General features: G+C 52.9%; 1 protein-coding gene across 3 annotated transcripts in view; it reads left to right on the top strand.

The window, feature by feature from the left end:
- Positions 1-13,592, top strand: part of VAV2 (vav guanine nucleotide exchange factor 2) — a 149,344-nt gene extending 135,752 nt beyond the window's left edge. For 2 of the 3 annotated variants that reach the window (XM_074845919.1, XM_074845920.1), the window contains exons 15-27: positions 1,164-1,273; positions 1,736-1,837; positions 1,943-2,031; positions 2,810-2,826; positions 3,178-3,199; positions 4,471-4,598; positions 4,818-4,892; positions 5,498-5,550; positions 6,308-6,424; positions 6,532-6,619; positions 6,714-6,837; positions 10,096-10,250; positions 10,672-13,592. In XM_074845919.1, coding sequence (XP_074702020.1) covers positions 1,164-1,273; positions 1,736-1,837; positions 1,943-2,031; positions 2,810-2,826; positions 3,178-3,199; positions 4,471-4,598; positions 4,818-4,892; positions 5,498-5,550; positions 6,308-6,424; positions 6,532-6,619; positions 6,714-6,837; positions 10,096-10,250; positions 10,672-10,719 — 1,128 coding nt within the window. In that variant the 3' untranslated portion in view covers positions 10,720-13,592. Of the gene's footprint in view, positions 1-1,163; positions 1,274-1,735; positions 1,838-1,942; positions 2,032-2,809; positions 2,827-3,177; positions 3,200-4,470; positions 4,599-4,817; positions 4,893-5,497; positions 5,551-6,307; positions 6,425-6,531; positions 6,620-6,713; positions 6,838-7,904; positions 7,992-10,095; positions 10,251-10,671 lie in introns of all 3 variants that reach the window. The other variant, XM_074845922.1, reaches the window with a different exon arrangement.
- Positions 13,593-13,800: the final 208 nt, after the last annotated feature.

Genomic DNA, 13,800 nt, shown 5'->3' with positions numbered 1-13,800 from the left:
GGTGGACCGGGGATTAGCTCTGCTGGAGATTATTTTGGAGCTGTTTTGGCCAGTCCTTGCGTAGTACGTTTCCATTACCCTTTTAAAATAGAAACAGAGCTTGCAAAAAAAACCTGCAAAACAAATCCTCAGCTTTCAGGGCAGCCTTACAGAGCGTTGGGAAATTATTAATGTGGGGCTGGGCTTGATCCTTGACCTCCATCCTTACAAAACAGCCCTGAAGAGGCTGGGATGATTAGAGTTAGGAGAGAGGAAGCTGCTCCCTGCTTTCTGGCTCCACTGGCAACGAGGGACTGGCAGGGAGCAACCGTCAGGTGGGGTGGAGGGGAGGGCAGGGAGGGAGGGTCCGCCTGGATGCTCTTGCTCCCACAAGTTGTGGGGTGGAGGAGCCTGGAAAGGCAGCATGAGGGTTGGTGGCCAGCCTGCCAAAATCGGCACTCGGGGCGCGGTTGCCACTGAAGGAACCTCGTTTTGCAGTGGTCTGAGGCTTAGTCTGCAGCCATGAAGGGAAACCTCTCAGCTATCGGTCTAGCAGAGACCCATTAGCTTAATCCACTTACATGCAATGAGAAGAGGTGTTGTACAGATGGGATAAGTGACATTTGGGTAAGAATAGCCAATTTTGCCAATTGGATGCTGAAGAAATGCTGCTAGCTTTGTGTTTTAATGAAATATATTTCCACTTTGCTCTCCTATGCTTTCTAGTCTCATGGAAAAATGGTAAGCAAAGCACACAATTTTCTCTTGTGTTTTTCTGTGCAATGTTGTAATGAGACAGGCAGAGCATATGTGCAGTGGGCAGGTCAGATGTTCCTCCTGGGCTGTCAGATGCTGTCAGGGAGAGATGTAATGACTGGGGAGGATCCACTGGAGCAGAAAAATCTGGGTTCTCTCATCTGCCACCATAAAATCCTATTTGGCCCTAGTGCACAGTGCCAAGCTGATTCAGGCATCATTAGCTGTGATGTGTTAGAGAAGCACGGAGCTGCTCTTCCTCCTTCCCTGCTGTTACCTTTGCAAAGGGTCAGCAGTCCTTCAGAAGAAAGGACAGGGGCAGGCACTGAGAGCAGTTATTAAGATGCCTGAATAAAAGCGCGGTGCATTTTGCTGCTCAGGTGTTGGGAGCGTAGCGGTGCGACCAGCTCTCTCGTTTTCTCTTGCAGTGGTCATACGGCTTCTACCTAATTCACCTTCAGGGGAAGCAGGGTTTCCAGTTCTTCTGCAAGACGGAGGAAATGAAGAGGAAGTGGATGGAGCAGTTTGAAATGGCAATGTGAGCATGAGTGGCTGCTCTAGCCCCGACGTGCGGTTGCCAAGCATGGGGGAACTGTGTCTTGGACCAGCAGGTCACTGGAGACCAGCTCCATCAGCGAAGCCTGTGATGGGGAAGCTCCTGTGGGCTTGCTGGATGGGCCCTTGTGCAAAGGGAGCTTGGGTCCAGCATGGAATCATCTGCTGGGAGCTGGTCCTGAGCAGAGCAGGGGTTGGCCCCGCGCTGGCCGGTCTGGGCTGTTGATTGACTCGGGCAAGGGCCAAATCCGTGAATGTTGTCCCAGGGGAAGGTTGACGGGCAAAATCCTCTCTCTGCACAGTCAAGCCCTGTCTTCACACTTGATTTCATATCTGTCCGTGTGGTTTCCAAACCTTGAAATGCAAAGAGCAGCTGCTGGGACAGGTCACGAGGGCAGCATGACTTGTAGGGACAGGTTGATAACCCCACGGTCCTTTCCCTTAGGTCCAACATAAAGCCAGAGAAAGCCAATGCAAATCACCATAGCTTTCAGATGTACACATTTGAAAAGACTACCAACTGCAAAGCCTGCAGGATGTTCCTAAGGTGAGCAACATCCTTCCAGCTTTCCTGTGTCTGCATTAAAACACGGAAAGAAAATCTCAAAGCTGAGGCTGAATTAGGACTTTCTGACTTTTTTTTTTTGTGCAGAGGAACATTCTACCAGGGCTATCTTTGCCCCAAATGTGGAGCGGGTGCTCATAAGGAGTGCTTGGAGATCATTCCTCCCTGCAAGATTGGTGAGTTGTTTCACATCATTAGCAGCTTGTGCCAAGGAGGTGAATGCATGTGAGTGATCTGAAAGATTCGCTCTATAAAGCACTAATGTTTGTTAATGCATAATAAAATCTAAGTACGCTCCCACCCTCCTCCCAGGGCTGTAATTCACATTGGCTGGTGGTTTAAGAAAACAAATAGACCAACCAAAACCCCCCAGAACAAAGAGCTGAATCCCATGTATGTCAGAGGATCGCAGCAGCTCTGTGTACTAGGTGGGATGCACCCAGCCCTCGTGCTGGGAGGGCATTTAAGAGAGACAATGAGTTCTTCATCAAATGTTGGTTAATGAAAGTGGGAGGGTCCACGCCAGAGATCATGTTTTTGATGAGAGACCTTGTCTCTGGACCCCAAACACCCCATAGTACGGCCAGAATTTGTGTCCTTGGTCTAAATTGGGCAAACCTGTGACTCGCCGCTGCTCAGCCAGGGCAGAGTCCTGGCACTGCTCAGTGCAGGGGACTATCACGGGGTGGCTTCAGGGAGGTTCTAGGTGGAGAGTAGAGGGAGGAAGAAAAAAGATCACAGAACTTTGTGCAAGTGAGAAAATGTCCTCGTCTGGCTCCAGTCCCTCCCCAGGTCTTGCCACCCAGTGCAGAGTGACCCCAGCCTCTGCTCTGTGCATCCTCCATCAAGGTCAAGCACTGATGCTGGTTTATTGATACTCACAGCATCAAAAGAAACAGAAAATGGGGTCTGTTGCCTGTTAAATTAACCACTTATTCACCATTTCTCTTGCAGGTTCTTCAGCAGACCAGGTAGGTTGTTTGATGGCCCTTTTTCCGCATCCTCCTCTGCCCTGGGCAGAGACTGTATCCTTGCCCGGTCTGGGTGCAGGCAGCTTGTGGGAAGAGCCAGCACTGGCCTCAGGGGGTTCCCAGCAACCTGGGGGTAGGACTGGAGACCAACAGTCTCTTCTCCAGCCTGGTTTGTGCAGCACCACAGCCCTCAGGAGGTGCCAACACCCAGCTGGGGCGAGCACCACAGGCTGGGAGGTACTGGGGATGTTTCAGGAGAGAGTTTCTCATCCTGGTGGCTTTGGGAGGATGCTCAGGGAGAGACCTGAGACTGCCATGTCCTCACAGAGACTTTTTCCTCTCTCTTTGCAGGATTCACTGAGTGCTGGACCTGGTAAGGGCATTACTGTATTGCAAGAGGGCAGGTAGAGACAGCGTCTTGATTGTGGCTACAGGTGTCCCTAACATCGAGCACGTGGGAGGGGGAAGCTCCTTCTGGAACCAGAAAGAGCATTAGTAGCTGCAGAGGGGGGTCCTGTGCTGCCCTCACAGTAAGCAACAGTGCACCGAGGTCTCTCCTGTCCCTGCTCCCCAAAGCAGCAGGTTGGGTCTCCTGCGGGCTCCTCCCTGGGCTCAGCCCTTGCTGCTGCAGCCGCCAGCACCACGTCGTTTCCTTGGGCGCATTCGTGGCCCTGGCCTGCTCTGCCGTGCGAGTGAAGCTTCTGCATGTCGCACCCGTAACCCAGGAGGGCCTGGCGAATCTCCTTGTGCCGGGCCGTCCTTCGGAGCAGACCAAACGCATCTGTTTGGGAGCCTTGTTGCTGATGGGGAGCATCTTCCTGCCGGCACGTGTCCGCTGTGCTGCAGGGATGTGGGGCTCCAGGCGCTGATGGGGCCGTTAGTCGTGATGGTTACTGCAATATTTTTTTATTTTCCTTTGCTTAAAACTAGCCTAGACAGAATGCTAGGCCTGCCCTGCCCATGCTCTGGCTCAAAGGAGAAAGAACTATTTGTTCTTGTGCTTTTTCTGATGAAAGGAAAGCCAAGTCTGGCAAAAAGAAACCTGAATCAAATTGGTGGTTAAAAAAAAAATAAAAAGCACAGAGTGCTCTCACTGGGCAGGGAGAGGCAGAGGTGGGGAAGCATTTTGAAGATAAACACTGTAGTTTAGTGCAGTTGGGGGAGCTTATTTAATGGGCAGTTGTTGGCGAGACAACTGGACTTTGACTGGGAGCTTCAGGGGCGTTTGGGTCCCAGGTCCAACTGAAGTTCAGTGGAAGCCAAGAGTTTGCTGGTCCCTTTCGCAATCGCGGGTGTCACCGCTGAACCCGGCGGGGTTTGGTGCTGGCCGAGCATCGCCTAATGAGAGCTGCTCTGCCATGGCAAGGTTCAAGCCCAGGTGCAGGGCTGGGAGTCAGAGCTTCAGCTTGGCTCAGTCCTTCATGGGTTTATTTTTGCTTGAGGAACTCAGTCATCCATGTAACTGCGGGAGCCAAGACCGTTCGCTGTGGGTGCTGTTCCTTTCTGCTTTCATACTTTCTGCCCCAAAATCCTGCCTGCTGCTGCTCTTAGAGTTGTGGTTCATAGGATAAGGAAAAACAGGTTTCAGGGAGGGGTATTTTTATTTTGTTTTTTCTTAACGGGAACTGCTTTCTTCTCTCCCAGGTCCTAAAATGGTGGCGGTTCAGAATTACCATGGAAATCCAGCCCCCCCTGGGAAGCCAGTGCTGACGTTTCAAATTGGGGATGTGATTGAGCTGCTGAGGGGGGACCCCGACTCGCCGTGGTGGGAGGTGAGAGCGATTCCCCTTGGGAAATTCCCCAGAAAGTTTTAAATCAGTGACTTTGCATCATCCCTTTTATTTGTGGGCTTTCCCGGAGCACAGAAATGCGCTGGGGGTTTGGAGCCGGGAGGGCTGCGAGGCAGTTGGGAGCCTGTCCCCATCCCTGCATGGCAAAAACATCACTCACCCATGCAACGTCCCAGTCTGATACCCAGCTTGGCTTTGCAGGGGCGGCTGCTGCAGACAAAGAAGTCGGGTTATTTTCCCAGCTCGTCAGTGAAGCCCTGCCCCGTTGATGCGAGGGTAAGTGCTGAAGAGGAGACAGAGCCGGCAGCGCTGGGGCAGGGACTGGGGGCTGTCGCAGGAGGTGCTGCTCTGGCAGTGCCCGTCGCTCTTCCCAGCCATCTGCTTGAGACCTTGGTCCTTCCAGTAAGCCCCTGGACCTGGAATGAGGCCTTTTACTGTGGCCGAATTAGCGAGGAAGCAGATCCATCATCCCATGGTTTCAGATGTCTGGTCAGGTTGGTCTCAGCCCCGTTTCCAAGGTGTGACCAGGTTCAGATTCCGTTCCTCCTCTGTGGGCCTGACTTGGGGGCAGACTACTCAAGATCAGTATGGGAAAACTGCACTTTAGGGGTTTTTCTCCCTTTTTTACTGTGTTTTGTAATGCTGTCAGCTACTCCCCGTTTAAAAAATGCTCAGGTAAATGAAAAAATGCAGCATGCTCATCACAGCTGGGATGCTGAGAGAGACATGCTCAGCTACAACACTGCCCTCCGCTGCCAAAGCCAATAATTCAGGAACGGCTTGGCAGACGAAAACCCTCCCATGGAGAGGAGCATCTCGCACGTGGTCTACAGCCTGATGAGACGCTGGCTCATCAGTAATTAGCAATGCTCTTTTTGCAGCCTCCCAACAGCCGGCCGCCCTCGCGGGAGATAGACTACGCGGTGTACCCGTGGTGAGTTGCCCTGCCTACCCCTGGGCGGTGTGCTGGACACGACCTTCCTCTGGCTCTAAAGATATATCGATCCTGCCTTTTAATTGTTACTTTGTCAGGAATCCACTCTAATAATGAGTTATGAGTGCAGGCTAGCAGTGCTTTGCATCCCGCCTCCCCTGTGGCCACAGGGCAGCACCTGCAGTGGCATTTGGGTGGTGGAACGTGGTGCAGCCCTCGCAGCATCACTGGGGATTTCTTTACTGATGGAGAGGGTCATAGGCAAAAGGAGAGATGCTGCTTTCTCTTCCCATTTTCTGTTTTCTGTGCCCAGAAAACTGTTTGTGGAGGAAGGAAGCAATTCCTTCCTTGGCGGGAGAGGCTGCGCTTGGTTTGTCTCCTGCTCCTTCCCTCCAGCTCCAGCCAGGTTTGCAAATCCATGAGTCTAAATTATCCCCACTCCTCAGCTCTCACTGAAGCCTCGTTTACCTGGGGACCGATTCCCAATTAGTGGATTTTTCCAGGTGTGAGATATTCCAAAGGGAAGAGGTTGCACTCTGCATCACTCACCTTCTCTGTTCAGTGGCTGAGCAGCTTCTTGTATATCTCGGGGCACTTTCCTTTCTGCTCATGAAGTTTTCGATGAGGCCTGTTTCTCTACTTGCCTTCTCAACCTTCATGCCTCTAAAAAAAGATGTATCTTTTTGTCTGAAATATGCCTGTTTTAAAGATACACACTGATTTTTAGTTAATGAAATTAATTAACCTCTGGGCTCAGGTTCGCAGGGAACATGGAGCGGCAGCAGACGGACAACCTGCTCAAGTCTCATGTCAGCGGCACCTACCTGATCCGGGAGCGGCCGGCTGAGGCCGAGCGCTTTGCCATCAGTATTAAGTGAGTAATGCTTAATTTAGTGATTTAGTATTGCTCGCTCGTGGAGGGTGAGACGGGGCTGGAGCATGCAGCTACGTTTTCTTGAGTGCCTTTGCTACCGTTGGCAGGTTCAACGAGGAGGTGAAGCACATCAAGGTGGTGGAGAAGGACAACTGGATCCACATCACGGAAGCTAAGAAGTTCGAAAGCTTGCTGGTAGGTTTTTGTAGCCCCTTGGAGCGTGCACACCATCTCTGCAAGTCACTCAGAGGATGGCAGAGACAGCCGGGTGCCTCTCCATCCTTCCCAGGAGCTGGTCGAGTACTACCAGAGCCACTCGCTGAAGGAGAGCTTCAAGCAGCTGGACACAACGCTGAAATACCCCTATAAATCTCGGGAGCGCTCTACCTCCAGGACCTTCACCCGCTCTCCAGGTAAAACCCAGCTCAGCCGCACGAGCAGGCGCTGTTAAACTTGTGATGGGAAATCTCAGCCTCTCAGCAAGGTGTAGGAGCACTGTCTGGCCGTAGGGATTTATGGCTTTGCTGTAGGGCTTGAGCCCCCTGATTTGCAAACAAGTCTCCTGCTGGGCTGGTGGCATTTTGAGGATGGGTCTCACAGGAGGTGGTGGGGACTGGGGGGGTCTGGCTGAGCTGGGGCTGCCTGTCATTGCTTCTCCAAGGGTCTTTTCCAACCTGAATGATTCTGTGATTCTCTGAGTTCCTGTGGCTCCACGCAACAGGTGCAGCCTCCCAGGGAGAGTTTTTGCTGGGGGAGGCTGGTTTCCCTCCTGTGGTTTTGCACCCTGTGCTTGGGGGTGGTTTTGCCACCCCCTGGTCCTGCCAGGAGAGGAGCTGCGGCCGCAGGGGCAGCCCGTGTGCCTGCGGGCGGTGAGCAGAGATGTGACGCTCTGTTGGCGCGATGTATCGTGTCTTACCTGCCCACATGAGTTTTTGTGCGTGTTTTAATGGATCCAGTTCCAGTGTGACTTGTGATGGGTTGAATCCCAGTGGGACTCCTTTAATGGAGATGATGGGAGAAATGGTAAGTCTGTGCCTAAAATAAAAAAAAAAAAAAAAAAAAAAAAAAGGAAAATAATCAAAACAAATGGAAAGCAAAATGTGCATTAGTGCAAAATGTTCCTTTTTGTCTAAAAGCCTGAGTCAGAAATAACTGCTTTGTAGGGAAAAATAAAAACTTCTTCTATGGTATATTTTAAAAAGAATACCAAAGGAAGACAGTTTTAAAAAGTTGATTAAATATCCTTTTGCATAAAATACAACCCCTGGATGACTTTTAAGCCCCAACACTGGCTGTGGGGCTGTGGCCAGACCTGCCACTGGCTGTTCCAGCTCCAAGCCCCTGTGCAAGACCACCTGCATGCTTTGCCCTGTATTTCTCCATTGGCTTTTAAAGCATTGTGCATTATAATATTTTTTTTTTTAATTTCCTTTTTAATGCGTGTTCTGCCTCTTTCTGTTTCTCTCTAACCTCTTTGCAGCCTCCTGCGCTTCCTACAACTTTTCTTTTCTCAGTCCTCAGGGCCTCAACTTTTCTTCTCAGAGCTCCTCCAGTCCCTTCTGGTCAGGTACCAGTCAGTGCCTCTCCCCACCGGAGAGACCTGCCGCCTTCCCCAGGCTGCAGCATCCCCAGCTTGAAAGCCATCGCCCGTGGGACCTGCGGGGTCCCTACTGTCCCTCCATCACCTGCAGGCAGTTCAGGGGGTCCCCAGTGCTGCCCTGGGGCACAGCCTGGAAATCAGTTAATTAACTATGGCTTGGCTGGAAGCAAAACGTACTTCCCCCTCTCCCCAAAATCAAGGCAGGGAGGAGATGGAGTTGTCACGATTTGAGAAAGGGGGCTAAAATTAACAAAAAAGCGAATCTAGCACATTGGGATCTCATGATGTACTTCAAGCTCGACCTGCTTATCCTGTGTGTTTCACCGAACGAGCATTGGCATCACACCGTCTTCCAGACCGTTTCTCCTTGCTGAACAAGGAGAACATCTCAATGTCCAGCAGTTTTTGAGCTCTGGTATCTGGGGCTGCTCAGAGGCCCCTTGCTGAGGAGGCGGAGGGGACCTGCGCTGTCAAATGTGTTTGGGGCTGCAGAGCGTGCAGTGGTGCTCTGGCCTTTGAACCCCATTGATTAAATGTGTTACAGACTGGTGTCTTCCTCCCTGTTTGGCAGGGATCAGAGCAAAATCGTGCCAGTTCATTTCTTCCTGTTTAAGCTTTTACCTTTAAGTATTTTCTTCAGGCTGGACAGGGAAAATCATTGGCAAAGCCACATGTGCTTTCCTTGGTGCCATGTTTGGGAAGAACACTTAACTTTTCAAAGTATTAGAACATAATACTGGGAATTTGGGATCCTTTAACTGCATAGAAAGTATTACAGAAAGTAATTTGTGCAGCAGTGGGCTCTGAGCAAGCTCCTGATGAGAGTTCAAAGCTGCCGTGATTCTCGCTCCGTTCTCCAGCCTGGCTGCCTGGCGAGGACGGACGAGCCCTCCAGTGATTGCACGTTGTGTGTCTGGACAGTCTCCATCGCCATCCTCATCTCCTTCCATCCTGAGAGCTGAAAACCTGGGCAAAGCTTTTCCTCAAACTTAGTTCAACCTTGGTTTGCAAACTTTCAAAATTGAAATGAATCCTCAAAAGTCCTGGGACAAAAAGGGTAGCTTCACCAAAACCCGACATCTTCAGGGTGGGGTTTTTTTTCTTTGCAAACTTCAGAGGAGAGGTGCATTTTTCTCCTCTGCCTATCCTGTCCCTCCCACCGTTGCTCTCCAGCCCTCCTTGCCCCTGCCCAGACACCAGGGCAGGGGAGCTGAGCACTGCCTCTGCCTTTCCCCCCTCGCTGCTGCTCCTCCTTGTGCCTCCCCCGAGCATCCCCTGCCTGAAGTGATGGAGATCCGTGGTGCTGGGGCTGTGCCGGTGTTGGCAGAGGCCAAGTCCCAGGATGGTCTGAGGGGCCACGCGTCTTACCACAAGCTGTTGGTCAGTGTTAGGGTTTGCAGGGTGGTTTTGCACCTTTTGGTCTGTTATGGGACCAAGTTTCCAAGGCCCCTGGCTGCTCCCTGACAGAGAGAGGAGCAGGGAGAAGAGCGGGTTTGCAGCTTGTTCCTCCTCACGGCAAAATATACAGGTTTTGCTCAGCATCTCTAGGAGACTCCAATCCCAATCACTTAGTTTTTGAATTAGTTTAAATACAAGCGAGTTGCCAAATCTCCTTTTCACAAGGTGGTGCCATCAGGTGCTGGGAGCTGTGTGGCAGCCAGAGCTGACATTAATGGTGGAACAGGATTTTTCCTGTTTTCAGTGATTTCATTGTTAATGATCATGTATTCCTATGAAATCTTTTCTTTCACCACCTCCTTCCCTTCTCATAAAAGTGCCCCTCACCCTAGCGATCCCCACCAAGGGGACTCAGCTCCTGGACTCAGCAGAGAGTGTCCTCCCAAGACCGTAGAGCTGTTTAAAGCCCAGCAGGAATCCAGTTTAACCCTGACTGCCCCAGTCTGTGCGGGGCTGAGTCCCACCATCCGAGCTGCTCCAGGTCGTGGCGTTGCAATGGGAGCCAACATCGTGGTGGAAAACCCAGGTTGAACCTCACCAAGCTTTCCCCAGGCTTCGGCCGGTCCCACGCGGCCGGGCAGCTCCCGACTCCCTCTGCTTTGTCCCCTCGCAGTGTTCACCCCACGGGTCATAGGGACGGCGGTGGCACGGTACAACTTCGCGGCGCGGGACATGCGGGAGCTCTCACTGCGAGAGGGCGACGTGGTGAAGATCTACAGCAGGATTGGCGGGGACCAGGGATGGTGGAAGGGGGAAACCAACGGAAGAGTGAGTGCAACTGGATAACGTCCCATCCTGTTTCTGCAGCTCGTGGTCCCTGCTGTCAGGACAGCAAAGGGCAGGGGGATGCGTCCCACTCCCTCTTGTTCTTTTCCAGCTCGTGGGTGAGCTGTCACCCATGCAGCAGATTGATGGCTTGACTTGGTGTCCCGTAGTTTGTACCACTGGGGACAGACTCTTCATGCCCTTTTATCTTGTGGACAGCCCATGTGTCTGAGGCAATGTATAGTTGATAGCTCCATCCCAAATGAGCACCACTGTGTGGATCGGGATGCGGGACCATCCAGCGCCATACAAATAGCTCACTGGGAACAGCGCGTGGTGGCGGGGAAATAGTCCCGGGACAGGACAGGACAGGAGGTCCCTTCAGCTCCCCCATCTCCCGCTCACCTCTCCGCTTCCCCGACAGGTTGGCTGGTTCCCCTCAACGTACGTGGAAGAGGAGGGGGTGCAGTGACTGCGGGGATGTCTGATGGAAAGTCATCGAGTGCCCCGAGCGAGCCGCTGCAGACCGTGCACACTTGTCCCGATGCCCGCGGCTCCTCGTGAGACGCGGCCGGACACCTCCCAGGACTGCTCTGGCAGACTTTAGCAATCCGTTCCTCTGTACAGTGTGTGTGTGCGCCGGGGCCGCCGCCGGCCTCGCTCCTGTTCCGTGTATAGAAGATTGATGGTCTGTCGGATAACGTTCGTGTAGCAGCTGCGGAAGAGCCCTGGGAAAGCCACGCTCCCCTGCATGGACAGAGCTGAGAGACTCTGCGCGGTGCCCACCAGAGGATGGGGGTCCAAACCTCTTTTACTAAAGGTGTTTTAAAAGCCACAGTGGTGATGGTGGTGGGAGGGTGAGGCTGAAGGTTTGCACCTGGGCTGGTGCTCGGGTGCACCGAGGTGAGAATTTGGGGGTTTCTAAGGGGAGGGAGTGACTCAGCCCTGAGGAGACGATGTGGACCCCTTGCCACGCCACTCGGGTGAGCTCCCCGGGACAGGATTTCGGCAGTTTCCTTGGCAGCCGCGCAGCAGTGCCTGGCAGCACCGTGCTGGGACGAGGGGCAGAGTGGGGACACCCGACCCAGGAGGAGGAAGGGGCTGTTGCTCGTCTCTGAAGGATGCCAGCTGTGAAAGCAGGAGCGTGTTATGACCATCAGACATAGGCTGGAAGTGGACCTCCAGCTCAGACAGGAGGGAAAAAGAGCCGCTTTGGCATCCTAAGCCCATTTTCTTGACAACCACCTTTGGTCCCACCAGCCTTGCTGCAGGTGGAGGGGACAGCCCGGGGTGCAGACTGGTCCCACTGGTGAGCAGGTCTCTGCACGTTGCAGGACTGGAGATGCACTTTGCTGCACAAGGGTTTTGGAGGCTGCCAAGGCACCAAGTACACTCAGAGGAGTGGACGGGAGCGTGTGTCTGTGGGTCTGTCCTGCTGTCGCTCCCAGCTTGGTCCTGCTGCGGGCAGGACCCCCCAGCCCTAAGCCAGGCTGATTTTTGTTGCAGCCATGACAAATCCCACTTTGCTGAGCTCAGGGAGGGTGAACCCACCTGAGTAAGGGCTACGTATCAACTCCAGATTTCTCTAGCTGAGTTGTGAAAGCATCTCTTCTTCCCCAGCTGTGTGCACTTTTGGGGGCTGTGAGCGTTGCCCCCTCTTCCTCCCACAGGCTGTTACTGCTGCTGCTGTTAAGTAAAGGTCCGTCTGTCTGGGCGTTGCCGCTGTGTCCTGCGTACTGTCCGTCCGAGTCTGTTCTTTCCAAAGTGCAGCTCCCGGGGTTGGTAGGCAGAGCTGCCAGGTGGAAATCCTGGCTGTCGTCTTCTGCTGGGCACTGGCTTCACTCTCCAGCTCCAGAATTTCCTTCCAAAGTGCAAATACGAACAAATACACATGTGGGTGTGTGGCAGGGAACAACTTCCCTCTATCCGATACCTGAACCCCGGGAGATGCCCTCCAGCCTCTCTGAATAAGTGGCATTTTGAGCTGGTGCTTCCATGCCCGGACACTGTTCCCCTGGGATTTGCGGTGGCCCTGCCACGGGACACCGTGTTCTCGCCGCAGGCTCTTGGCATCGCGCTGGCACAGGCCCGGGCGACGCCAGCGCTGGGTGGGTGAGTGGTGCTGGTGCCCTCGGTCCCTGGCACGGGGCTACTGCAGCTGCGTCTGAAGCCTGGCCACAAACGGAGCAGTAGTGCCCTGCTTGGGATAATAAATAGAAGAGTTTGGAGCTCTTGAGGAAAAGGGAGAGAGATTAACTCGGAAATTAAATGTTGTTGCTCAGTGGCAAGCCCAGAGCCACCCTACTTTGCTACTCGTTCCTCTGGGAGCCCCACGCGTGCCCCCGCCCTCGGTGCCGTGGGGGGAGTGGGGTGGGTGCAGCCGGGGCAGATGCTGAGCAGGGGTCTGGCTCTGCGAGGTGATGGGGATGTGGAGGGGGCTCGGGGCTTTCCCAAGGTACTGTTTGGTGCTAACCCCTCCCGGCCAGCCCCTCGGTGCTCGGCTCGGGGTACACTCAGCGGGGAGCAGCCAGCAGGGAGCTGGCAATGCCCTGCTCCTCCTGTGCAAAGCAAAGGGCCCTGCTCCCGTTCCTGGAGCTGTGCTGGAGCCAGGGGTGTATTTAGGGGCGATGAGACGCACACACACCCCCCCACCTCCCCGAGACAAACTCACGGTGGCTTGTGTTATGCCTCAGATCCTAAAGCCTTACACGACTCTCCCGTTTAAGTGGCCGATCTTGTAAGGTGGCAGGGGCATCCCCTCTGCAACAGCACGTCCTTTGTCACGGGGACCATGGCACCGTCTCTCCCTTACACCCCAAAGGGATCCCCGACCTCCGCCGCTGCCTGCGCTCCCCTCCCAGCCCTGCCAAATCCCCCTTCCTCCAGAGAGCTCTCCCTCTTGTGTTTACTGTTGTAAGAAACTTGTTAAAAAGATTGTTTTGTTTGTAATTATTCAGCCATTTGCCACAATATATATCTGTGAATAAGAAAGGGAAATGTTTTTTTATGATGGTGAGAAAATTGTATATATATTTTAGTTCATCGCAGATCAGTGAAAATTGCAATGGGATACGTTGGAAAATAATATGTAAATTCCTTGGGTTTTTCCTTTGCACTGCACTAACTGGGGTAGGGTGGAGGGGGTTTAAAGATAAAACTGTTTGTTTATGGAATAGTTTATAGCTGGGAATTTGAAAATAATTTGGAATAGCTTGTAATGCTGGAATAGAAACTTTAGCTGCTACTTAGAAACCCTTTTGCATGTGGTTTTTCCAGACCTTTTTAAGTTACAATACATCAAAGTAAATTCCACAACGAAAAAAATAAAGTGTAATTTTGCTGATAGGTTTTTTTCCAGCCATGGTTTTTACGGTGGCTCAGGCTCGGGCTCGTGTCAGACTTCTCGTCACTAAAGCCCCCTTGGCTGTGCTGCGGCCGGAGGGGTGGCTCGGCCAGTCCCGGGGAGATGCGTGCTCACGGGGACGGATCCTTTCTGATTCCTGATGTGAACTGTAAGTGTTCGTACCCTTCCAAACCTCAGAGCAGATCCTTC

Source organism: Strix aluco, chromosome 20, assembly GCF_031877795.1.
Source record: "Strix aluco isolate bStrAlu1 chromosome 20, bStrAlu1.hap1, whole genome shotgun sequence".
NCBI lineage: Eukaryota > Metazoa > Chordata > Aves > Strigiformes > Strigidae > Strix > Strix aluco.
The sequence above is the reverse complement of the archived record's forward strand: the minus strand, read 5'-3'. Positions and strand labels throughout refer to the sequence as shown.